The sequence below is a fragment of the Talpa europaea genome (assembly GCF_964194135.1).
Source record: "Talpa europaea genome assembly, chromosome: 5".
In the NCBI taxonomy this organism is placed as follows: Eukaryota; Metazoa; Chordata; class Mammalia; order Eulipotyphla; family Talpidae; genus Talpa; species Talpa europaea.
The window spans coordinates 101302107-101329273 of NC_140071.1; the positions used below are offsets into that span (position 1 = coordinate 101302107).

Here is a 27167-nt window from a genome sequence, read left to right on the forward strand (position 1 = left end):
CTGGCATCTGCTCAGGAGGCACCCAGGGCTGTGAATGAACAAGTTCCACTGCCAAGTTGCATGGGCTGCAGATGGTAGAATAGACTCTGCTGCATGCCCCACCCACTGGAACTTCTCAGTGCCCTGGCATTCTGAAAATTACTAACTCTGCTGCAAGGAGGAAGAAATCTATAAGAGTGAAAACCCTGTTGGGAACCTAGGATGATGTCTGATGGGACTGTACCCAAATCTTGATAATATGATAGGAGAAGAGAAGCTGGTTGGTCACTTTGTGTTTTACGACTACTTACGTATGAATATTCCAAGTTACTTTATTGAATAATTCTACTTATCCCATTTTATATCACAGTGTCTATCATTAAAAGTGTTGTAATAGAGACGCTAGAGTTACAACTGTGATGGTTCATTCATCATGCTGTAGGGGATTGTTTAGTGGATAAAATTCCAACTTTTACCAACTACAACACTCTGCATCCAGAGGTTAATATGCAAGTGGCATTGACTCAGCAGTTCATTGTCTGAATGAAACTAGTTTCATAGAGTTTACTCAGATGGGTGGAGGGTCCTTTGGGCAATGTTTTGGGGGGAAAAAACAACAACAACAACCTGCCTCCCCTGCCTGAATAATGAAGATTCCTAGAACATTTACAAACTTAGAACTTGCCCCAGTTTCCTGGAAGCAAAAGATAATGAAGAGTTAAAGAAATTCTAACACAACCTTAGAATTGCTGATCTATTCTGGCTAGCCTTTCCTTCTTTCTCATTAGCCTTACATAAGTCAATTCATTTCTCCCCTATGCTATTTCTTTTCATTCAACTGTTTAATATGTTGTATTTTAGATGTACATAATAATCTCATTATTTCCTTGATCCTTCTCTATGTTTTTAATCTTAACACTTATACTCAAATCAGTCCATTCATCAACATGATATGAATTACTATTTCATGAATGACTCTTTCACTTTATGACTTTATCAATTACTTTTCAATAAGTTACAAATGTTTGCAGCTTATAAAAATAATGCTGCCACTATGTAAATCTGCTAATAACTAGACTAAATGATTCCACCTTTATAAAGTTGCACTCTTAAAATTTCATCAGCTACATTTGTATTAACTTGAAGAGGCCTTTATTCCAGTTGTAATCTCAAAATGTATGTATTACCCACTATATGTCAGGTATTGTTCCCAGAGCTTGGCTACCAGGCTAAAAAATAATGTATTTACTGCCCCTGCTGTAGTTTAAGATCTTGACAGACAACCAAAAACTAGTCTTAAGTGATTTTACCACGGATGGAACTTTAAAGTACCTAAAAACAGATGCATTCTCTCTGAGAGCTCAGAGAGGTGGTTTTGTATAGACTTGAAGCCACTTATTTCTAAATGCATCACTTCACAGGGTCTGATTTTCAGATTCAAGCACCTAAGTTTAAATCTCTATATTTTAAGGAAATCTTTAAAAGGTAAGTGATATATGGTTAGATCTACAAGGTTAGGCTTACTGGAATTTAAGAAACTGGAAGGATGAAATTAATATTAACAAAAACAAATTTTATTCATGCCCCAGGATTTTCACATGACAATTTCCTCTTTACTTTTTTCTTCTACAAGCCCATTCCAAGATTTCATCACTCCATTCTTTGCTGTCATCTCTCAGACATTATCAATCTTTCTGATACATACACATTACTCCTTCTACTCTTCCTGGCTTGTAGATGGATTGCTTCCATGTATGCTGACGTTCTAGTTATGACAACGATCCAGCCCTCCCTGTTACAGCTACCTCTGCCATTAGATCACTATCTCCTTCTTTAATACTCACTGCTAATTGTATTTGCTTATTTCCCACACATAATGCAAGATGTGGTCATTTTATTATTATATATATATATTTTTAAATCATTGTTCATTTTTAAACAATGTTTGCTTTCCCCCTTCCCTCAGGTGTAGTCCCCATAGAATTTCCTTCACCAATTCACCCGTGCACCATCACCTCAGTCCCCTGTGCTCTTCCTTCCCTCCCTCCAATCCCTCTCCCTCCATTATTTACCTCTTCTTTACCTATCTTATTTTTTTAATATCTGTACACAATGTTGATTTTACAAAGGACCATAAAGTACGTCTACAGGGAAACTAAAGGATGATATTGCTGGCATAATGATTTGTAATGTAATATTTGATTTGGCCATCCTCCCCTGCAGGATGTCTCTGGTTTTGTATTGTTATATTACTTTTTACACTGATATCTTATTTGGTTCCCCTATATTCTTGCTATAAGTGAAACCATCCGTTATTTTTCTTTTTCCTTCTGGCTTATTTCACTGAGCATAATTCCTTCTAGCTCCATCCATGTGAATGGCATTAGTTTATCTTTTCTGATTGCTGAATAGTATTCCATTGTGTATATATTGCACATCTTCTTGATCTAGTGATCTATTTTTGGACATTTGGGTTGTTTCCAGGTTTTACCTATTATAAATAGTGCAGCAATAAACATAGGGGTACAGATATTCTTTTGAGTCAATGTTTTTGTGTCCTTTGGGTAGATCCCTAGGAGTGGAACTGCTGGGTCATATGGTAGCTCCATTTTTAGTAGACTGAGGAACCTCCAGACAGCTTTTAATAGTGGTTGCACCAGTCTGCACTCCCACCAAATGTGGTCATTTTAGTACTAGTTCATTCCTATTGTATGGTTATATGGAATTCTTTTGTATATTAATTCACGCTTCCTCTATAATTTCACTGCAATTTACCAGTATCTACATATTTTATTCTGTGATTCTCCAGGTTGTTATTAAGGAAGCAGACATGTAGCAATCTTTAATTATTTCTTAAAAATTCTCAAGTTTCTCCCAACAAATGTCCCATAATGCAAATATTTATTTCCTCATTGGGACTGCAGGGCTATGTACAGGTCTGTCTTCCAGCATTAAATATATCTTTGTAGCTAGTTAGAGGCAATAGAGCTGGAAAACAAGTCAAGAAACAAGGCTTGTTCCCACTCTTAACTCAAAACGTCTTCCAACTAAAATGAGGACAGTATATGGCCAACTGCCTAATATAACCACGCACCTGACTGATGCCCTCTGCTGGTAAGATGATATCCGAAGTAGGATGGTTGGATTCCTGAGCCTCAATACTATCTCCATACATAATGGCCTGAGGACCTCTTAATTCCTATTTTATTTATTAAATATTCTTGAGTCTTCTTTCTTATTCCTTCCTTTATTTCCCTCTTCTTTACCTCTTATTTTTAAAAATCTTGTACACAATGTTGATTTACAACGGACCAGAAAGTAAGTCTACAGGAAAACTAAAGGATGATATTGTTGGCATAATAATTTGTGATGTAATACTTGATTTGGCCATAAAAGGATGTCATTTATATTTTAAAAAGGATAGGTATACTAGGAAAAGGAGAAAAAGGGCCCTGCATAGTCACAGGCAGGCAGTAGAGCTGGTCACTTGCCATTTCTTATGATAAGAAAACATGAGCATGAATGCATATAGGTGCTCTACTAGAAGAAAATATTTATTATTCAATATTACAATTGATTATAATTGATAAATGGGAGCCAAGATAAGTTAAGAAAAATTCTTTACAATTTGCTAACATTAGGATTAAGTACCATCTGTTAAAGAAAATGTAAATTTCATCTCCTCTAAAATTAGAAATGGACAAAGATGACCACTCAAACTCCTCCTTACTCACCAAATTCTGAATCTTATGTCTGAATCCAAGTGTTTCTAAAAAAAGACAATGCAGGGCCTTACTGGTGGCACAGCAGTTGAGCGCTGGGTTGCGAAGCAGCCCGCAGCCTCTGCAGCGCAGGTTTGATCCCCGGCCACTGGTGTGGGTCCCACATGGCTCGCATACCTCTCCTGCCACCCACTGCTCCCCTCAGCGTACTTTGTCAGTCTGCCTGCTCTGCTTTCCGCTCTGACTCTGGTGAATTCTCTCACCCTCCCGCACTTCTGACTGTACCTAGTGCTTGTATAAATAAATAAATATATCTTTTTAAAAAAAGTCAATGCAATATTTGTCTTTCATGAATATATCAATTGCTGCAGCAGTATTTCACTTAACATTCACCTGTGGCCTGAAAAAAGTTTATTGCTGTTCTAAAAATCTTCTGTAAATTCTATTCAAAAACTAGCATTTGATATCACTTCAGTATAATTTCTCAGAAATATAGGAAGTATGGTTATTTGTACTATCTAGTGATCTTTTAAAAAGGGGATATTTCTGTTTTTATTCTATAAAGAGGCAAATTTCTCTACCTGAAGTCATCACATATATATTCTGTGTTCCAGAAATGACTCTATATTAGAATTAAAAAATAAATTATGACTGAAACAAATTTAAACTATTATTATTCTCTTCATCAAAATGAATTTCCTCTGGAATTTTTTCACTCTACCTTTATTTTTGTACATACCTAGAAATTTAAGTGTAAAGTACAGAAGTAACCATTAACTTTCAATTGATAAACAAAAGGGCTCTTATGCAAGACTTGGAGAAAGTAAGAAGAGTCACAATTGTCTGAAATGTAGAAAAACTATTAGGCAAGAGTAAAGGTTGGAATTATTTTCTGTTTGGTTACAAAACAATTAGGGAAAAAACCTACATCCACTAAATGAAAAGGCAATAACTGTTCTCTGTTTCTACTTCAGTCCTTCTAGAGTCAATTCTCCTTGAAACAGTGTAAGTAATCTTTCATAAACATAATCATACTGTGTCAGTCTCCTGTTCTTAAACATCTTGGCTTATATAGCAGTAATTATCATGGTTTACGAAGTCCTATGGAATCTAGCTAGCCCTCATTATCTTTTCAACAGCATTTCCCCATGTCCCCATAACTCATTCATGTTTAAGATCAATCATGTCTGTTAGAGGAATTGGCAAAGCGCATGTTTGCTGGTGTTTAACCATTTGGGTTTTCCATAGAGAAGTGAGCAGTGCTAATGTGGGTCGCACTGGATCAACATGATGATTGCCAGAGACAGAATCCAGCTACAGAAGTAAATGATATATAAACCTAACTCTCCAAGAGAGTTCTTACAGACATGCCAGCAATTCAGGCAGGACTTACTCTGCTGATGACATTCCACCAAAAAAACAGCCACGAAACACTTACCTGCAGCCACTATGATGATATCTGCCAGCTGAGCATGGATCTTCAGTTGTTCTTTGGGAGTATATCTGTGAGCTATTGTCACAGTTGCATCACCTGGAAGACCGAAGAACTTCCATTAATGATTACTGAGCTTTTCCAAGTTTTCTGAACACTCAATTTTAGTAGAGTTTCAGTGATATCCTAGGGATAGGAAAGTTGCTTGGAAATGATTGAATCACTTTAAGAGCAAAAGCTAAAGAAGGAAATCTAGATGACATTAAATAGTATATGCTTCAACTGAACCAGTGTAAAATCATATCAGAACAAATGAGGGTGAGTGTAGACCATAACAGAACAAAATCAGGGCTCTAGAAATCCAGGATTTGAAAATTCACTATTGATGGGTCACTACATAGGTACAGGGGATACTCATTGGCTTGCTAATCACACATATAGATAAACACCGAAGACAATAAGGTAAGCGCACTGAAAACTGTCTTGTCTATGGTGGGAGCACAGACAAGAGAATAGCTTTGTCATAAAGAGGTGTCAAGGTTGGCCTCCCCTGGTGGCACAGGTGGTTGAGCACAGTGCTGTGAAGCTGTCCGCAGCCTCTGCAGCGCCAGTTTGATCTCGGCCGGCGGCGAGGGTCCCACATGGCGTGGCAGACCTCTCCTGTCGCGCCCGCTGCTTCCCTCAGCAGTGTACTTCATCAGTCTGCCTGTTCTGTTCTCCACTCTGTCTCTGGTGAATCCTCTCACCCTCTCGCGCATCTGGCCTGTACCCCAGTTCTTGTATAAATAAATAAATAAATCTTTAAAAAAAAAGAAGTATCAAGGAAGGGTTCTTACAGTGATTTTATTCATGGTGCTTGACAATAAGTACCTCTGCTACTGCATTTGTACTAGTGAACACCTTGGGCCTCCCTGTTGGTGCAAGGGGTTAAGCATAGCACTATGAAGCGATCCACAGCTTCTGCTGTATGAGTTCGATCCTGGTACCCTGCTGGCCAGGGAGCAACCCACATGGTGCAACAGACCTCTCCTGTCTCCACCGCTGCTCCCCTCAGCATTGTATTTCAGTCAGTCTGCCTGTTCTGCTCCCCACTGTGTCTCTGGTGAATCCTCTCACCCCCCCCCACTTCCCCCCACACACACCTTTGGCCTGTATCCCAGCTCTTGTATGCATAAATAAATCTTTTGAAAAAAAGTTTTTAAAGTAGTGAACACCTATGATTCTAACAGTTTAACAGGCTGGTATTTAGGAGTCTTCCTTTTGTTTTCCAAAAGATGGCAGAGTAGCACAAGTATTTTTTCCCATTAAAACAAGAGAAGAACATATTATTTAGCCCAATTATTAGAAATCTGTTCCTTTTAGGAGCTAAAGTTTATCTCCTTTTTTTGCAATGTCTACCATGATTCTAAGTCTATTTTTGATGGCAAGACATAACAAGTCTCAACTTCCTTTTCCATGAAACAAATATTCAAATACCTACTTATGCCTGCATCAGCAAGTAATGCAAAACAGCAGACCCAATAGGAGCTAGCAGGTTTTGCTTTGTCATTTTATCCAGAAAAAGGAAGACTTAGTCATTGCCAAAACATTAACTCATACCATAATCAGGTTAAAAGAGAAGTCACAGGAAGAAAGACTCAGCACTCATTAACATAACAGCACTGATGAAAAGAAGCCTGAGTTCTTAGTTTGAACAAGTACCTCCAGAGGCCTAAAGATTCTGGATTTGAATATATGTATATTTTTTCTACCACAGCTTCTATTGCATCTTTCAGCAAGAAGGAAGGACATAAGCATACAACAAGGCAATCAGATAAATAAATCTTCCTATGTAGAAATTCTCTGTGGAAGCCAAAATTGCACAGCCAAAACGGATGTGACTAAAACCCTTATATAAGAACTTATATGTCGGGCCTCCCCGGTGGCGCAGTGGTTGAGCGCTGGGTTGCGAAGCTGCCCGCAGCCACTTCAGCGCTGGTTGGATCCCTGCTATTCCCCGGCCACCGGAGGAGGGTCCCACATGGCACGCAGACCTCTCCTGCCGCCCGCTGCTCCCCTCAGCAGTGTACTTCGGTCCTTCTGCCTGCTCTGCTCCCCGCTCTGGCTCTGGTGAATTCTCTCACCCTCCCGCGCTTCTGACTGTACCCAGTGCTTGTATAAATAAATAAATCTTTAAAAAAAAAAGAACTTATATGTCTAGCACATTCATAGTACTTAATATATATATATAAACTTATACAATCTTCTCAAAATACTATGAGAGTACTTTTTATAAGGCAGAAACTAAAATTATTTACATTTTACAAGTGAGAAAACTGAGGAGCAAATGTCCAATAATTTGTCCATGATGATACAAATGATACAAGGGCCAGACCTCAGACTCAATTAGTCTAACTCCAGTGCTCAAGCTCCTAATCATTTCACTATACAATCTCCATATTGGGCAGAAAGAAAAAGAATTGTTGGAGTTCACAGTAATAAAAATTGAGTTAGCACACATGTGTTTTCACTGCTGTCAACTGAACAGCATTTCTGGGGTTAACATCCTGATTCTTTTAGGAAGCCATTGTAAAATCATAGTGTGCACTTCTTTTTCCTAACTGATAATTCTGCCTTGAGAATTAAGGACACAGTAGTACTGATACAAGGTCTGGTGACAGAAAGCACATGTACCTTTAATACAGAAAGTATGGTTTAACTTCTTTTTTTTTAACGATTTATCTATTTATGTATACAAGAGCTGAGGTACAGGTGTTGGAGGTGAGAGGATTCACCAGAGACAGAGTGGGGTGCAAAACAGGCAGACTGACTGAAATACACTGCTGAGGGGAGCAGCGGGCGAGACAGGAGAGGTCTGCTGTGCCATGTGGGTCACCTCCCTGGCCAGGGATTGAACTCATGTTGCATTGTCTGCGGATAGCTTCATAGTGCTGCAAACTAACCCCTTGTGCCACTAGGGAGGCCCTAACTTTAATTTTCTTACCACATGTAAAATGACAGAAGCCTATTTCACAGATCTTAAAATAGTACTGTACTCTTGACTCCTGAGTTGCATTTATTATGTCTTCTATTTTGATTTCAGCTCTTATTTCTGCATTAGGTTATTTAAATAAGTTTAGACATAGCTAAGTACACTCAGATCTGAGCCTTCTTTTCATGCTTAAAATGAACCCGACTTTAACATCATATCTAGTGAAGACCTGGCTATTCAGAGTTGCTTTTTATCAACCCTTCAATTATCATCCAAACACCTTGTGCCACTAGGTAAATTACAATTAAGAAATATGACTTTACTTTCAATTAGTCAAACGCCATTTGAAGCTCACTCCTTTAAAACATCTAACTCAGAATTCCTTTGAGATTAAGATTAAGAAAGGCCTACTGAGTCTAGACCAGCAGAGTCTCTAGATAGTTTTAAAACCTGGGGAAGGCTATGGGGAGTACAATTAAGAGTGAAGATTGTATATGGTAATTTAGAAATGCCTATTGGTCTTCTAAGGAGAACTCTCATGTGGACAATCATTAAAATATAGGGCGTACAGACTACATGGTGGATATAAATGGTATTTCATACTATGGGGCTAGAAAATAGGTGTAGGAAATGACTATGGAAAAAAAATAAGCTTTGGGCTCATTTCAGTGTTTTGAACATTTGTCCTTATACTGATTACATTGGAACCTTCTATAGAGTTTTCTAAAAAGTACTGTGATTTAATTGTTCTGTGTTCTGTAAAGGGACAATATTTTTTAAAGTCCTCAGATGATTCCAATGGACAGTTAGGGTTGAGATTCACTGGCTTAAAAGTTAGAAGAGGTGAATGATCCACAAACTGAGAAATTGAGAAGAAATGTCTACCGAGATAAGGGAAATGATTGCCAGCGGTAGTTTCAATCTGTGCTTAAGCAGTAAGAAATACCCTATACAATGTGGCCATTCCTCCTCCAGCTAAGCTTTTTACAGAAAGTTCTACTTCTCCTTTGTAGCACCTGGCACAATTACAAGGAGTTAATCATTCATGCTTAATTGTTTAATGACTGTCTTTCCTACCGGGCTGTAACTCGAGAACAACGTATGATTGTCAATGGTCAAGAGGTCAATGTATGATTTATTTACCATCATATGACATACTTAGTGACAAAGAAATCATCCCCTCTGAAAAAAAGACAGTATTATGTATCAGCAGCTTAAAAAAAAAGTCAACTCAAAATGATAGATCCCTAAGGATCTACCAGGAAAACTGTACTCTCTTACTTAAACAAATTTCTTTCCTCTTTCCAGTTTCCTGAGGTTCTCTCTCCTCTTCCTGAACCATTAATGATGTGATTCTTGAAAGAAGAGATGTTTAAATTCTACTTTTATATAAATGCCTGTAATTTTAAAATAGGAATTAGCATGTGGTGATCACTTAACCACTTCTCTCCATCCTCCCCTTCCTGCCTGCCACACAGATATTTTTCAATAAATGACATTTTATTTAAAATCACTGTACTATGGTCTTATTTTTTGAAATACTTGCACAGGGCCTGGCACAGAAGGGAAACTAAATAAACTTTGATTAACTGTCTAACTGGTTGCATTGTTATCAACTACTGCCACGTCCTGCGCTGCAAAAAAATCTAATAAGACAATGGAACTGGAGGGGATTGTGCTAAGTGAAATAAAAAGGCAAAAGACAAATACCAGAAGATTTCCTTTATATGAGGACTATAAAGAAACAAAGCAAAGAAACAAAGCCAACACAAAACAAAACCTAGAAATCTGACTGCAGAATAGAGACTACCAGAGGGAAAGAGTGGGGAGTGGGGGTAAAAAGGGGAGGGGGCTCCAATGGACAATGGTGAAGAATTATGGGTGCTTTGGTGGTGGACATAGTGTGGTAATATAGCTATGAAGAAGGGTGGCCTATACCTCTAAGTCATATACAATGTTGTAAACTGAGATCACCTCAATAAAAAATTAATACAATTTTTTAAAAATGCAAAGGACAAAAGACTTGTTATTGAGAAGTTCATGTTCACTATGTGTAGAAAAGAGGAACAAGTAGACAATGATAGCCAATAATTGTGATGTACTGTGATGGTAGCATTAACAACATGCAAAAGTGAGGCAACCTGAGCTGCATCGTGAAAGATAAGAGGGACAGGGAAGAGTACCACAGAGTGATGGGAACTAGCATTCCATCCTCAGGGAACAGGATATTTAACGGCATGGAGGCATAGAAGAGGTGGTGTGTTTGGGGAAGCCTGTATATAAATCCATGGAGCTTCAGCATAAGGTACCAGGGAGAAAGTGAGCCAGGGACTGGCTGAAAGGTCGGATGGAACAGATTCCAATATCTTGTGATATTGAACAATGAGGCTTATAGACATTAGAAAAGGGATGCTTTTTGCTGGTAGTAAAACAAATGGCTAGTATTCTAACATCATGGGAAATCAGAGAAAAGGAAAGGAAAGATAATGATCTAGACTTCATTTTATACTTTAATTAACGTTGAATGTTGGTTTCAACATTGTCAGGGTTCTGATGTGAATACACATAAGATTTCCTCAGAGCAGTGCTTTTCAGATACTAGTGGCTGAATTAGGAGACACTGAATATGGAATAGTGCTCTGATTATTTAGCTTGGAAAAGGAAACTAAAACAAGCATTTGCGCTTTTCTACTGCCTTGTACTACACAAACTCAAAGTTGTCATTTAGTAAAGTCCAATTAACAGAGGCATCACAGATCTCACAAAACAATATTCTCAATGTCTTGCCATGCATATTTTTAAAGTGGGGTATTCAGTGAGAGCAGCAGAGATCGCATGTCTGTAAACCACCCTGCCCCAATTTGGCAATGGTTGATTCCAAAGAGGCAGCAAATGTCCTATTCCACTCCACTGCCAACAAGGCTGAGTCTCAAGGCCAGTCACATGATAGCTTTGTGCAACTTCTGCATTCCAAGGTGTTCCTGTTTAGCTCCTCTCTTTGAAACCTGACCATGCCTGCCCAATCTGGCACTGGGCTGAGCTTAATCACACACACCACTCACATGGCGCTGCACTGTCTCGATCACCCACTCTTGTATTACTACCTGAAGGCGCCTCCTGGAGGTGGGTAATAATGCTCCCAAGTTGGCAGAAATGTTCATTTCTACAACTGTGGCCAACTTTCACAAAGGAAAGGTGTTTCACTGGCATATTGTCTTGTAGTTTTCAATTTAGAAAGGATATCCCTTGTATAGAAAAGCCCTGAAAAGTTGCAGCTTCAACACAAAAACTGAACACCAATGCAAAAGCAGTGCTTTGAGCAAAAAGTCCAAAGGTGAATCCTGAAGATGCAGACTCTCATTTTCTGGAAACAGAGGACTACGTCTTTTCCACCACTGTACATGCCAGTGTTTCCTAGCGAATAAGCACTGAATGAAAACTGCCTAAATGGAATCAAGAACATCCTTGTAAGCAAAACCAGCAGGTTGCTGACTCTTTCAAAATGATCTTCAAAAATGTCCCAGTATTAATGCCACTGTTTTTAGTTAAAGGAGGAGCATGTAGTAAAATCCACAAATGGATCGTTAGGGCTGTGACTCTTGTCAACTAAAGAAATACAACGTGAGCAGAATACTCAACATTGTGAGTGTCATTAGAACAAGTTCTGTAGATATGAACAGACTAAGTTAATTCCCCATTATATCCATTAGCTAACAATGCACATGTAGTCACTGCATATAATTACTGTTCTAACAGACATGGACATTTGAATTATTAACTTCCCCACAGACTCCAAATCTTCAATAAGTAGTTCTCAACAATTCATTATATTAATCATTTATGTTACCACACTTGTTAACTATGCATGAGATTAAACAACTCTGTGTTGCAAACTGTCCAACAGCATTTTTAATATAATTTGTTACCTTTTAGATATTGTAATTATAATGGTAACTATATGTGCTGCTATATTAAGTTTAAATTTAACCACCAGATTTGTAATTATCAGTACAATAACAATTCAATTTTCAACATGTAATCAAGTGAGAATACTTTATAACATAAAGTATAAAATACTTAGAAAGTTAATATATTTTATAAATTCTATCAAGAAATTAGCATATCTTTTGATATTCACAAGAAAAAGTGCAAAGTATGATTCAGTGAATTATGATGTCCTATTTCTAATCAAACACTTTATATTTGACTTGACTTATATTTATAGAATTGGTAAACTCAATGTTTATGGAAATTACCACAGCAAAGACCAAATTTGACCCCAAAAGGCAAAGTCTATCAGAAAAAGCAAGTGAATTGTAAAAGTTGAAGTAAAACTTTATCAATGCCATGAAAACTGTGTTTCTACCACCAGATTTGAACTTTCAAATAGTTCCTTAAAATTAAGGTGTCTTAAAGTTTCTAGAGTTACCATCAGAGCTTTCTTTACTATGAGCTACCTGTAAATTCTGATTTCTGGTACTATTTAATTCTTTAGGCTTAGGAGGGGAAAATAATATGTAAGAGCCTAATAATGCATCATTTTAGATACATGATATGCAATAATGGAGCTTATTTTTCCATAGTGTAATGTGGTTTAAATAAATTATTTCATATGTACCATGTCAACCAAGATCCTAAAATAAGTATTTGAAAATTTGGAACTCACTAAAAGATCAACACTGGAATTCATTAAAGTTAATAATTATAAGAAATTATTTTATACTGGTTTTGTGTGTGTCTTTCTGTGTGTGAGAGAGAGCACAGCATGTGATTTTTATGCTGTATTACTGATTTAAAGAAAATATATAGACTCAAAGAAGAGAAAATAGGAACAAAGGAGCTATACATTTCTAGTAACTCCTTTATTCACTTTCAAAGCATTCATGTCATTAGACGATGAATAAAGGAAACAATCATTTGCATAAACCTCAAAATATTCTAAGTCATATTTTCAAACATCTTTACTTAATGATCTTAAGAAGCAAGAATATTATAAAAATACACAGACTCTCCAAGTCCTACCTACCTCCTGGTCGTTCATGCTCTCCATCAGTGTGCAGAAGCATTGCAATAGGCATCCCCACATTCTTGGATCTTCCAGCCACTACCACGTTTTTCCCAAATGTTTCAATTCCTTAAAATACACAGTTTGATTTGAATGAAAAATTAACAAGAAGGAAATTAAACATTTGAAGAGCCAACCAAAACATTCTTTAAAAGCCTCCAGCTAAATTTGAATTATTGGTTGTCCTGTCTATAATGTGCCCACATTATTTAAAAATATTTCAGTTTATCATCTATTGTCTGACTATGACCTCATTAAAGACCACAAATACTTTTACATTGCCATTAAATTACTTTTAAACATTAAGCTTTGCATTAAACGTTGGAAGCACAGAGACTTAAAATATATTAGAATAAATACTAATTATAAATTAACTACTGCATAATGGGGTCAAACTTAACTGTCGATCAAACTGTGAGCAACTCTGCACAAAATGAAGTGCAAAAAACCTGTTTCACCAAATTTATGCATGTTAGTCCATATGAGAAAAGCAGTAAACTTATGGACTTAGAAAGGTATGGAAGATAAACCTTGCAGATTTAACACTCTTTACCACTTTTGAGTATAATTTCTTCATAAGAAAAATAAAGAAGATAGAATTACGGTATTTCTATATACTTTCTAAGAGTATGATTCTAGAACCTGTTTTCCCATTGGAAGTTTTCTTTTTATTATGGTTAGAAAACAATATATTAGAAAGGAGATGATAATGCCAGAATGAAAGTGACAGTGATGAAAGCAGGGGAACCATCAATCTAAAAGTCAAAGTGGAGTCAATTAATTGAGTAGGACACTTTAAGGGTTTATGAGAAAACTATTTAGAGCACAATTAAAGCATAGGTGTTTATCATGAAAAGCTAGGTCCTAAAAAGATGATTCAAATATGTTCAGCACATTTTGTTTTTAAAGGTAGGGAAAAAGGGCCTCCCTGGTGGTGCAAGGGGTTAAGCACCACACTGTGAAGCAATCCTCAGCCTCTGCAACACGGGTTCAATCCCTGGCTGGCCAGAAAGAAACCCACATGGAGAGGCAGACCTCTCCTATCTCGCCCGCTGCTCCCCTCAGCAGTGTATTTCAGCCAGTCTGCCTGTTCTGTTTCCCACTTTGTCTCTGGTGAATCTTCTCACCCCCTGCATCTCTGGCCTGTATCCCAGTTCTTGTATGATAAATAAATAAATCTTAAAAAAAAAAAAGGTAAGGAAAAATTAATACATATTGGGAAAATGATATTAAAATACATTGTTTAAAGTTCAAAAGTAAGGAGACAAATCTACTATTTGAAAAATTCATTGATTACAAGATGCAAATCAGTTACATGTAACCTGGGATGTATTCTTTATTTTGGAATGTTCTTTGACTTCTATAACTCTCTGTCTCTATACAGATTGAAGTTTTATATTTTATCATATTCTTAAGAGAAATGAGCTGGTTCCACGTACAAATGCTCAGCTGGACACTTACCACCCCTAGCCCATATACCAGAAGTTACCAACCTGATCTTTTGAGGATTTCCCAAACAGCACAGGCAGTGGCAGGTATGAGACAATGCTGATCAAGGCACAGTCTTCCCATATTGATGATATGAAATCCATCCACATCTTTTTCAGGGGTAATTCCATTGCATACAGTTCGCTCATCCACATGGTCTAAAAAGTAAATAAAATTAATTCAGTTTTACAATTATTATTAATATCAAAATCCAGAAAAAGAAATCTGAGGGCTATAGCCAGATCACTTACGTCAGTTTTAATAAAAGTGTGAAAGCATTACACTTAATTTTCTTGCCACCAAAAGAGTAAGCCAAATTGTTCTTGCCTGATGGAGATAATTAACTATGGTAACAGTGTATGTAATTACAGGGCTAGAAGTGACAGGTCTGGTGAGATGGAAAATTTTGTGAAATAAAAAATTTATCAGTTAGATCTAGGAACATTCAAGTAATAAGTCTTTGTCTTAATAAGTTTTCAAACTTAGAGGGTTTAAATGTATATTTTTCCTCTCTAAGACATTTTTTGAGTTGAACTTCTATTAAATATTTCTATCATGATGAATTAAAAGGTCTTTGTTAATGTGAAAATAGTCATACCATCATTAGTGCTTATGTTTCTACTGATGACATAGCAAAAAAGCAAGTAACATACACACACACACACACACACACACAAATTTCCACCTGAAACACTAGCACAGGGGAATCTAAAATATCATTGTGGTTTCCTATTTGGAAGAAAAAGAACATAACTTGAATAATGAGTTAAATGAGAAATGAATGACAATCATCTCTTTCTGAAAAATAATACATAAATATAAGTATTCTATGCAGAATACTTAATTTATCCTAAATCCAACAATTAGCTCATGTACATAGCACACTGAAATAAAATTGTAATTGCAACATAATGTTTCTTTGCCCATACACTATGGTTGCCATTTAGATATATTAGATATGTATATAAACCTAAACATAAAAGCTAAAATGAACATCTAGGTGAAAACTTAGAATTTCTGTGCTAGGTACATTTTCTTAGATCATAAGAAACATAAAACATTAGAAGAAAAAAAGATCAATTTAGATTTCAGAAAAATTAATCTTACATTCATCAAATCTTATGTTTTCTTAAAGATACCTTTAAGATATCTTTAAGATACCTTTAAGATATCTTTAAGAAAGCAGACAGGCAAACCAAAGATTGGAAGAAAATATTTACAAATCAGGCATTTGACAAAGAACTTATTTCCAGAGATATATAAAGAACTCTCAAAGCTCAATCATCTCAAAATAAATAATTCAGTTTTTGAAATGAACTAAATAATTAAACAGGCACTTTACAAAAGAAGGTAATCAAATGAGCAAGATGCATGTGAAAAAAATCAGATCAGTGGTGCCTGATGGTGAGGATGAAAGTCAGGGACAGGGATTAGGTGACAAAGGACAGTAAGGCAATCTTCAGTTGATATTCTATATTTTCACATGAGCTTAAGTACATGGGAACTTAAATTTTTCAAAACTTTATGGAATAATACACTTAAGATATGTTCATTTCAATGCATCTGAAATGCATGAATTTAGAGCTAACATAAATTATTGATACAAATTTCACATAAAAATGTAAATCTTGGGCCTCCCCGGTGGCGCAGCGGTTGAGCGCTGGGTTGTGAAGCTGCCCGCAGGCTCTGCAGCACCGGTTCAATCCCCAGCTGCTCCCCTGCCACTGGAGGAGGGTCCCGCATGGCGCGCAGACCTCTCCTGCTGCCCGCTGCTCCCCTCAGCAGTGTACTTCGGTCTGCTCCCCGCTCCCCGCTCTGGCTCTGGTGAATTCTCTCACCCTCCTGCGCTTCTGGCTGTACCCAGTGCTTGTATAAATAAATAAATCTTTAAAAAAAAAATGTAAATCTTGTAACTCATTGAAATTTTGGGGTATATTATGTTCTTAACTCTGAATACCACAAAAGTAATATAGATTGACAAATGAATAAATGGATAAATATGTAACAAAGCATGTAGAACAACATGTAAACAATTACCAAATCTAGGTTAGGGGCATATGGGTAGTCACTGTGCCGTCTTTTAACATTTCATAATAAAATGTTGAGGTGGAAAAACAAAACTACATCTTACCCTCAATATCCCAACCCTCTTTACTATACTTTTTTCTTTTTCCTTCCATAGCATATGAACTTCTAGTACAGATATTTGCTTATCTAGTACTGTTTTTTATAGTCTGTCTCTACTATTATTCCACAAGAGCAGAAACTTTCATCTTTTTTTCACTGATATAATTCTAGCATAAAGAACAATGCCTGGAATACAGGCATAGTGGAATATACTTATTGAATAAGTGACTATGACTGCTCCTGATTTATAGATAAACTAAAACAAAATTAGAGGACAAACGGGAACAATAGAATAGATTGTCATAACAAAATGATATCTTACCCATCAACTTTTAAAAACATAATGAAAAACCAAAGGTTGCTATCACTGAAATCTTGACTTGTCTGTATCTCTGCATCTACATTATTAGATACCTGGCACTATTATATCCTGTGACAAACTTTAATGGAAAAGATTGATGTTTGTTTGCTTTTCAATCCTTTCAGGACTTGAAAACTAGACATTTCAGGCAAAGTTTTAGGCTAATAGTTTCAAGTTCACACTCTGAGTATGAACATAGGCCCTTGAAAATTCATATATTCACACAATAAATTATCTACTGCTTTTCTACCTCATGCCCAGTACTGCTCTAGGGATTAAGGTATACAAGTGAACCAAATAAAGTTCTTAGCCGCTGCAGTTTATAATCTAATGGAATAAATGCAAGACTAAACAAATTATTTAGCTATAGCCTCTTAAGGAGTTAACTGTTTTTGAGAAGCAAATGACAGAGAGAGAGTTTTGGAAGCGGTGTTCATTGTTCTCAAGCCAATAAACAATACTAAGTTACACCCTCCGGGTTCTACACTATGGTTTCAAGACAAAAAATACTTATCAGGTTCCTATCACCTGCCCAATATCATTTAAGAGTTGTTTCATCATTGTGGAGTAAGGGGATGAGAAAGGAATGGGAAGTAACTCTAATCACAGTATACTACTCCTCCCCCAAATTTGAGAATACAGTAACGCTAGAAGGTGGAGTAGGAGGTGTTGTCTAGACTAGAAAGGAGTGATCTGGCTCCCCACCCTTCTCTACTATCTTTCTTTTGTAGTCACAGAAACTCCCAGTACAACCCCAGGCAGGGTTACTTCACATGCTACATTTGGAAAAAAAAAAAAAAAGATAAATGAAGTTGGAACCTACACAGCACGCAAAGTTTGCTGCCTTTGCCCTACATGATTCACCAGAGTGATGTGAATATTACATGGAGATCCAAAAGCCTCCTTATTCTTCATAAGCATTGTTACTGACACCCTGGTTTATTAAGGCCTTGGCTTCCTATCACTATACACAGTGATTTCTATCAAATATATTGTGCTGCACACAAAGCAGTAAATATTCCATAGAGGAAAACACTCAGACAAGTGTGTTATTCTAAATAAGCTTCTTTTACACACGAAAAAGAGACGCTGTGTTTGCGGGACTCTGCTTTCAAACTTCTCAGAGGCAATCAGTCTCAAATTGTTTTCTAATTAAACCTTTCTTTCCCCAATACCCCGCACAGAGTTATATAGATAGAATTTTAGGTGTATATTTGTTGGAATAGTAAATAAACACACAGAAGTCTTGGTGAAAGGGTTTCTCTTTGAAAACTTTAATAATCAAGATGTTCCAGTGTCTTCTTGCATGTACTATTTCTGACAGGAAACCTGTTCCTTCTTTTTATTCCTCTGTATGTCACGTAATGTTTTTTCCCCTTCTACTGCTTTTGATAGTTAATAGTTTTTCTATCACACTGATTTTGAACAATTTGATTATGGTATTCTTTTATATAGTTCTCTTCATGTTACACTGAGTTGGAGTGTGTTGAGTTTCTTTGATCTGTGGATATATAATTTTGGCCAAATGTGTTTTTTAAATATAAAATCTGTCACTGATAAAGAATACTTGATTATGTAAAGCTCTACAAGGATCTCATTTTCCTCCTTGTAATATACAACCATCTGTAACACCTAGCATCTATGAAAACTACAGTCAAGAGTGGAGGGGGCACAGTAGCTTTTAACCATCTCTGTCCAGCAGTAACTCAAAGAAAAGTCATTTCCCCTCACACTGCAGTGACCAGTATTCACATGGTGCTAACCTCGGTACTAATGGAAGCTGAGAATTGTGAATAGTTGGAGAACCTTGTCTGACATAGTAAAAAGCAGATATGAATAGAGAATAACAGCATTAAAATTACTTCAGATGGTATGGCCTGGGAAAGGTTCTCTAAGGTAGTTGTGTTTTAATACCTGAAGCATGGAAAGAAGTCAGCCCAGGTATGTTGGAAAAGTAAACAATGTAGTTAAGAGATCAGAGGCCAACGCCCTATTCAGATAATAAATGTGCGTTTTCCTAGCATGCCCTCTTTATGTAAACACTTTAGTTATAGGAAGCTTTCAAGGATAAGATCCCCACAACCTCAATCAGTGATAGTTACTCACTTTGAAAAAGAAAAATATAGAAGAATGAGACTTGAATAACAACAATAACAAATGAAGTGGCTGAGAAATTATGGAGTCTATTCATTCTTTCAATAACATTCACTGAAAGTTTGCCATGATACCAAGATGGATTTCAGATTATTGACCACAGTTCTCCCTGCTTTAAAGGAACCTCCTTTCTACTGGAGGAAACATTAAGAGAAAAATTAACCAAATATTTTATGTGAGCTTGCTCTGAACACAAGAACTGGGGTTCTTCCCAAAAAGAAAGGGGATGCTATAACAAAGGTTAAATCAAATTTTATAAATAAATAAAATATCTTACAACAAACATGAGGAAGTCTAGAGTAATGAAAATTTCATAATCTGATCAAGAACATTAAAATTGAGTAGTAAGTATTCTTTGTACGTGAAGAATTTGGATTTGGGTCTTGGCCCCATGATCACTAGCAATTCATATCACCTCTCTGTGCTTTAGTCTCTTCCTCTGTAAAATGAAGAAGATATTTCCGCTCAAATGATTATTTTGGAGATTAAATAAAATCACCCATATAAAGGAATACCCACCACATAGTAAGCACATCTTACTAGCTAAGGCTGATATGGTGGTGAGAGCCCTAATTTAATGTTTCATTGGAATGGCATGAGCGACCAGTCTGCCTGTATTAACATCCTAATGTAATTACTTACCAGTTTTGAGACCTTGGGGGAAGTTATTAACCTTCCTGTGCCTCAAACACCCTCCCAGGAAAATTACTTAATAATTTCTCCAACTCTACAGGATTACTATGAAATTTAGTAAGTTCATAAATGTAAAGTTCCAGAGACGTATGCAATTCTCAAAATAAATGGTAGCCACTGTTATTTTTTTTAATCTTACTGGCTTTTCAGCTAGATAAGAAATTGTTCTTTCTCTGAGCAATGTGATATTTGTTAGCTCCAAGGTCCCTTTGGCTCTAAAAATGAGCACAGAACATGGCAATTTAATAAAGATAGATCACTAGTGCCATCTAGCGGATGATTGCTAATAAAGTCAACCAAATGTAGCCCTTAAATTCAAATGTGAAAATAATATTTTAAGACATATAAATTCTATAATATTTAAGACCAAATTTAAATTTAATTGTCTTGGAATTTATGACATGTTTGAAATAATTTTTCTATTCATATAAGTGTAAGTGGGGGAAATTTCAAAAACCATGAACTATAAGAAGATGCACTTTCTCTTAACCAGACATATACAAGGGCATTATCATGTACCTGGCAGAGGTAGCTGAACTAATATACCACTGACTCTCGGGTCCATGTTCAATTGATCAGTTATATCCAACAGTTCTTCTTGAGAAACATCGTTAGGTTTTAGAATGACCTCACTACAGATACCTGAAAGGAAAACACAGAAAGTCACTTGACTAACAAAGAAAGATTTTTCATGAATGGTAACACACAGGGTATGACTGGTTTCCTGTGTTCCTGATCCACTGAAAGGAAAGAAAGGCTCTTCTACTAAAATGATGCTCAATGAACCATCAGGAGGGATTTGTCAAATAGAACAAATGCTTTCTTGTGATTGACATGCATTTTGTGGCCCAGTATCCCACGTGGCAAATCGCACTTATTTGTGATAAGTTACTGTTAGTAGATTTAAAGAGAGTAGAAATACCACCAGCACCACCAGCACCATTAGGCCAAGTTTGACAAATTGAACAAGCCAGGTTTATCATAGGATTAAAGCAAATGTAATAAAGACAACACTTTACTGCAAACCATGGTGGTGAAGTCTCAGCTCTATCAAGCTATCACCAGCCACTGGCACGAGTTCAATCCCTGGCCAGGGAGCTGCTCACACGGCACAGCAGACCTCTCCTGTCTCACCCACTGCTCCCCTCAGCAGTGTATTTCAGTAGATCCGCATGTTCTGCTCCCCACTCTGTCTCTGATGAGTCCTCTCATCTCTGTACTTTCTGGCCTATACCCTAGTTCTTGTAGGCATAATGAAATAAAATAAATCTTTAAAATAATATATATAAATGTAAAGTGCTTCTCTCACCATAGGACCTGAAATCACACAGAACTGTATCTCTGGAAAAAAATTAAGAAGAAAAAAATGAAAATAAATATAAACTTAAGTAGCTAAATAACTATAGTAATACATCTTATCCAAATAGCACTTATTTGACAATTATCACTCATAATGATATAAGTGACACTTTGAAGTAAAGTCAGAAAACATGACTTAAAATCTGGTAGAATTAAACATCCCCACCTACAGCAGAGGCAGCTCTGATCTTCTTCCTGACGTATGTATGGCTCGCCGGGTTATCACCCACTAAAATGATGCTGAGGTGAGGTCTTCTATTCCCCAGGGAAATCCATGAATCCACATCTCCTTGTATTTCTTTCTGGATTTTTTTAGCCATTTCAGTTCCTGAGATAATAATGGCATCATGTCTATGAAAAACAAGAGAATAAATGTAGCACTAAAAATAATAATTTTTAACCGCATAAATTTATGACACAAAAATGAACAGACTATCAATGATTCTCCAAGCGAGCAACCAAAATTCATGTTTGTCAAGTATATTTGACACCCATTCTTCAGGCTTACAAAAATATTTCATAATTTGTGAAGGCTATCAACTATGATTTTCAGTTCTATATTATAAATTATGCTATTTATTACTTGATAACTTTTGTATATATTTTAATTACACAAACCACATACTCAAGATTTGTAGGTGCTCTGCTATTTTTTCAAAAAAGGCCATGTCTAGTTAAAACCAGCACCCATCCTCAAAGTCCCATGCTATGCTGTATATAAGTCTCATGATGCCAAGACTAAGTCAATTAACACACTAAGTTGACATATCCTACAAAAATCCTGAAGTCAATCAAGATCGAAGAAAACAATATCCCATGGCCTGGACAGCTCCATGACAACAACTTTCCATGATTGTTATTGATTATGGTGTGGACTAGGTCAACAAGCAGATGGCTGCTATTCCCACACCCATGGCATCACGGTTAATGCAAACACTTTGCACAAAACATTGCTTCCTCGGGGCTCCCTGGTGGCACAAGGGGTTAAGCACCACACTATGAAGTGATCCGCAGCCTGTGCAGCATGAGTTCAATCCCCGGCCAGCCAGGAAGCAACCCACATGGCGAGGCAAACCTCCCCTGTCTTGCCCGCTGCTCCTCTCAGCAGTGTATTTCAGTCGATCTGCCTGTTCTGTTCCCCACTCTGTCTCTGGTGGATCCTCTCACCCCCCCACATCTCTGACCTGTACCCCAGCTCTTGTATGCATAAATAAATAAATATTAAAAAAAAAACATTGCTTCCTCACAGATTGTAAGTACTTAAGGAGATAAATTATGCTATATTTTGATAGATGACATAAATCTATCTCTGGAACACAAAGAAATGCTTTCTGAAAAAGTTTTTCTGTTCTCCATGAAGTCAACCTTAAAAGTTGTGTCTTATGTGTCCCTTACTGTCTATTTCTTAAATACACCTGATAATGTATCAGACGGTTTCTTCTGTTGCCCATCCTTTCAATACTGAAAGGTCCAGGGCCTCCCTGGTGGGGCAAGGGGTTAAGCACAGCATTGTGAAGCTACCCACAGCCTCTGTAGCATGAGTTCAATCCCCAGCTGGCTAGGGAGCTACCCACATGGCACAGCAGACCCCTCCTGTCTCGCCTGCTGCTCCCCTCAGCAGTGTATTTCAGTCAATCTGCCTGTTCTGCTCCCCACTCTGTCTCTGGTGAATCCTCTCACCCCCTACACCTCTGTCCTGTACTCCAGTTCTTGTATGCATAAATAAATAAATCTTTTTTTAAAAAAAGGTCCAAAGAAAGCAAGATCTGTAGCATATGATTATTATACAAATGCCAAATTTAGATCATTGAATATTGTAAAGGAGAGGAAAAGGAGGAGGAAGAAAGGCCAGGACAATAAAGATAAAGGAAAATCTTATAGCATTTTAATTTTTTCTAGTACCTGTACACACTTTATTTTTTAAAGTGAAAGACATCAGGAATATCAGCCAAAACACAAAATGAAAACTTGCTGCCCCATCCAAATAAGTCAACTGCTCTGTAATAAGGTTGGTATATATTACAGGTAGAAGCAGATCAAGAATACTCCATTTCGGTGTCATACCAGTGGTCCATCCGGGCTCATACAATTTTGATGTAAGTCATGTTCTGCTAAGAAGTAATTTCTAAATGTGGTCTATGGATAAGCATACACCAAAATTTCATGAGAAGCTTGCTGGAATTGCAGACTCCCAGACCCCATGACTGCACCACTATTCAGAATTCCTAAGGGGGTGAGTCAAGGGACCTGTCCATCTAGCAAGTTCCCATAGGTGATTCTTGTGCTGGGCCATGTTTGAAAACCACTACTTCAGTTCAACACAAAAATATATTTTAATAATAAAAATATATTTTAATAATAATTATGAGTAGATAATTAATGAACAAATAAACAGATGAGATAAAATAATTAAATCTAGAAACAATTTAAATAAATTCTACTTTTTTTTAAAAAGATTTATTTATTTATTTATACAAGCACTGGGTACAGTCAGAAGTGCGGGAGGGTGAGAGAATTCACCAGAGCCAGAGTGGGGAGCAGAACAGGCAAAGGACCAAAGTACACTGCTGAGGGGAGCAGCGGGTACAGCAGGAGATGTCTGCACACCATGTGGGACCCTCGACCATGGCATGGGGATCACACCAGGGCTGCAGAGGGCTGTGGGCAGCTTCGCAGCCTGGCGCTCAACTGCTGCGACACTGGGGAGGCCCAATAAATTCTACTTTTGATTCTTCACTAAAATCTATAGTTTTCAAAGACACGGCAGATAATGGTAAATTCATTGTATCAATCTTGCTACACTGTTATATGTCTTTATTAAAGTATAATTGACATAATACATACATATAATTTTGTTATACACATACATATATGCTTTAATATACGGATTACTTGGGAAACCTACATTACAATCAAGAAAATGAATGTATCTATCACCTTTGAAAGTTTTCTTATAATCTCATCATTCCACCTATAGATATGTAGTCTATCTCTGCTATGCCCCTCATTCCTTAATTAGCAACCACTAATCTGGGTTCTATCACTATATATTAGTTTATTACTATCATGAACTTTATAGAAAATGAACTCATGCACTATAACCTCCACTGTCGCCAGTTACTTCCACTCAGCATAATTATTTTGATTTATTCATGTTGTTACATATAGTTCATTTCTTTTTATTGTTGAGTAGTTTTCCATTCTATGGATGTACCAAAATTTATCTGCTCAAGTTTTATTAATATTTGTGTTACTTCCAGTTTCTAGGCTTAACAAATAAAGCTGCTATAAATATCCATGTATAAGCATTTTGTGCACATTCCTTGAGCAAACATCTGGGAGTAAAATGACCAGGTCATATGGTAAATATATGTTTAAATTTGTAACAACAAAACAAAACAGCCTCAATCTGTTTTCCAAAGTGATTGCATCATTTTACAGCAGCATAGGAAAGGTCCAATTGCTCCACATACTCACCATCACTTAGTATGTTTAAATTTTAGACATGCTAGTGGCTATCTGATAGTATTGTGGTTTGAATTTGAATCCCCTTAATGAATAATTATGTTGAGTATCTTTTAATGTGCTTATTTACACTCTGCCTGACTTCTTTGGTGAATTCCGTAATTTTATCTTGTACTCATTGTTTACTAGGTTATTTTCTTACTATTGAGTCTAAGAGTTCTTCGTGTATCTTAATTTGTCCTTTGTCAGACATATGATTTGCAATATTTCTTCCTAGTTTTTCTTTTCAGTCTCTTGGGTATTTATAAGACCACTTCTTAGTTTTGATGAATTTCAATCAATTTTGCTTTTATGGATCAAGTTTTAGGGGTTGTTTATAAGAAATCTTTGCTTAACTCAAGGTCTCAAAGGTTTTCTCCAGTTTCCTTCCAGAAGTATTTTGAGTTCAGGTTATAAATTAATTCTATGATTAATTCTAATCCTAGTTTGATGAGAATTTATATCTGTATACTATGAAACTTTTTCTGTGTCTAATAAGATGACTACATTATTCATTTGGATAATCACAATGATTGATTTTCAAATGTTAAACCAACTTTGCATTCCTGGGATAAGTCTCACTTGGTCATGATGTATCTATCCTTTTCAGATATTATGTAAAATGATAACCCATAATATCATGCATCTATGTGCATGAGAGGTATTTGTATCTTTCTTTTCTTGTAGTATCTTTGTATAATTTTAGTATCAGGGTGAAGCTGCTCTCAGAGGATGAATTAGGCAATATCCCATCCACTTCAAGTTTCCAAAAGAGTTTGTGTGGAATGTAGTATTTCTTTCTTAAATGTATGGTAGAATTCACCCATGAAAACATTTGCTCTTGGTGTCTTCTTGAAGCAAGGGTTAAATGTAAATTATTTAATACAAATTTAAATTATTCAATATAGATGTTCAGGTTACCTATTACTTCCTGAGTGAATATTTGTGCTTTGTATCTCTGTATTAGTTCATAATTACAATTATAGACTAAATCAAGTTAAGATAAAACACATTTCTTTTTGAGTTTAAGTTTTGTTTTTCAGGGTACCATACGATCTGGCAATTCCACTCCTAGGGATCTACCCAAAGGACACAAAAACAGTTATTCAAAAGAGCACCTGTACACCTATGTTTATTGCAGCACTACTTACAATAGGTATAACCTGGAAACAACACAAATGCCCAAAAATAAATGAATGGATCAAGAAGATGTGGTATATATACACAATGGAATATTATTCAGCAATCAAAAAAGATAAACTCATGTCATTCTCAGCAACATGGATGGAGCTAGAAGGAATTATGCTCAGTAAAATAAGCCAGAAAGAAAAAGAAAAATATCGGATGGTTTCAGGAATATAGGGGAACCAAATAAGACATCAGTGTAAAAATAATAATAATAATAACAGTACAAAACACAACAAAGCAAAAACAGACAATTATAAACCAGAGACATACTACAGGGGAGGAGGAGGGAGAGTGGTGAGAGAGATGGAGGAGGGAGGAGCACAGGGGACTGTGGTGATGGTGCACGGGTGCCTTGGGGAAGGAGATTCTATGGGGACTCAATCTGAGGGGGTGGGGGGAAGCAAATATTGTCTAAAAAATGTAAAAAATGATAAATGTTAAAATAAAAAAAAATTTAAAAAAATTAAAAAAAAAAAAACAAATCCTGGGTTTCCAAAGAAAGAATCTATATACATATTAAACTTGCTTACACCTTATATGTTGGGCTCTGAGAGAGTGATTTAACATTATAGCACCTGGGCCTCCCTGGTAGTGCAAGGGGTTAAGAAGCAACGTATGAAGCTGTTCACAGCCTCTGCAGCACTAGTTCCATCCCCCAGCCGGCCAGAGAGCAACCCACATGGTGCAGCAGACCTCTCCTGACTTGCCCGCTGCTCCCCTCAGCAGTGTACTTTGGTCAATCCATCTGTTCTATTCTCCACTCTGTCTCTGGTGAATCCTCTCACCCCCCACACCTCTGGCCTGTACCCCAGCTCTTGTATGCATAAATAAATAAATCTTTAAAAAAAATAACATTATAGCACCAATGTGCTAAGTCATCTTGCTAATTATAGTCTGGACTGGTTGGTTTAACACCCATAAAATGCCACCCAATTTTGAATAGGGAATTTAAGCATTTTTGGTAGCAGCTAGCCCATCCCATTAGTTGCTTCAGTCACTACAAAGCACCAGCTTTGCTATGTAAGCAACAAAATATATGGATAAATGAAGCAACAATGGAAGCAATGGAAGCTCAACAGGAAGATGTGTGTATCAGTTCATATGCTGGAAGAGCTGGCACACAT

At 36.7% G+C, this 27167-nt stretch overlaps 1 protein-coding gene across 1 annotated transcript in view; it reads right to left on the bottom strand.

Annotated features, from left to right (window-relative positions):
• The window catches only part of MTHFD2L (methylenetetrahydrofolate dehydrogenase (NADP+ dependent) 2 like), a gene marked incomplete at both ends in the record, with an annotated part of 97019 nt that overhangs the window by 58722 nt on the left and 11130 nt on the right, over positions 1–27167 (bottom strand). The window contains 5 exons of the mRNA XM_084232981.1: positions 5140–5232; positions 13131–13238; positions 14663–14815; positions 20512–20634; positions 21518–21702. Coding sequence (XP_084089107.1) covers positions 5140–5232; positions 13131–13238; positions 14663–14815; positions 20512–20634; positions 21518–21702 — 662 coding nt within the window. The remainder of the gene's footprint in view (positions 1–5139; positions 5233–13130; positions 13239–14662; positions 14816–20511; positions 20635–21517; positions 21703–27167) is intronic.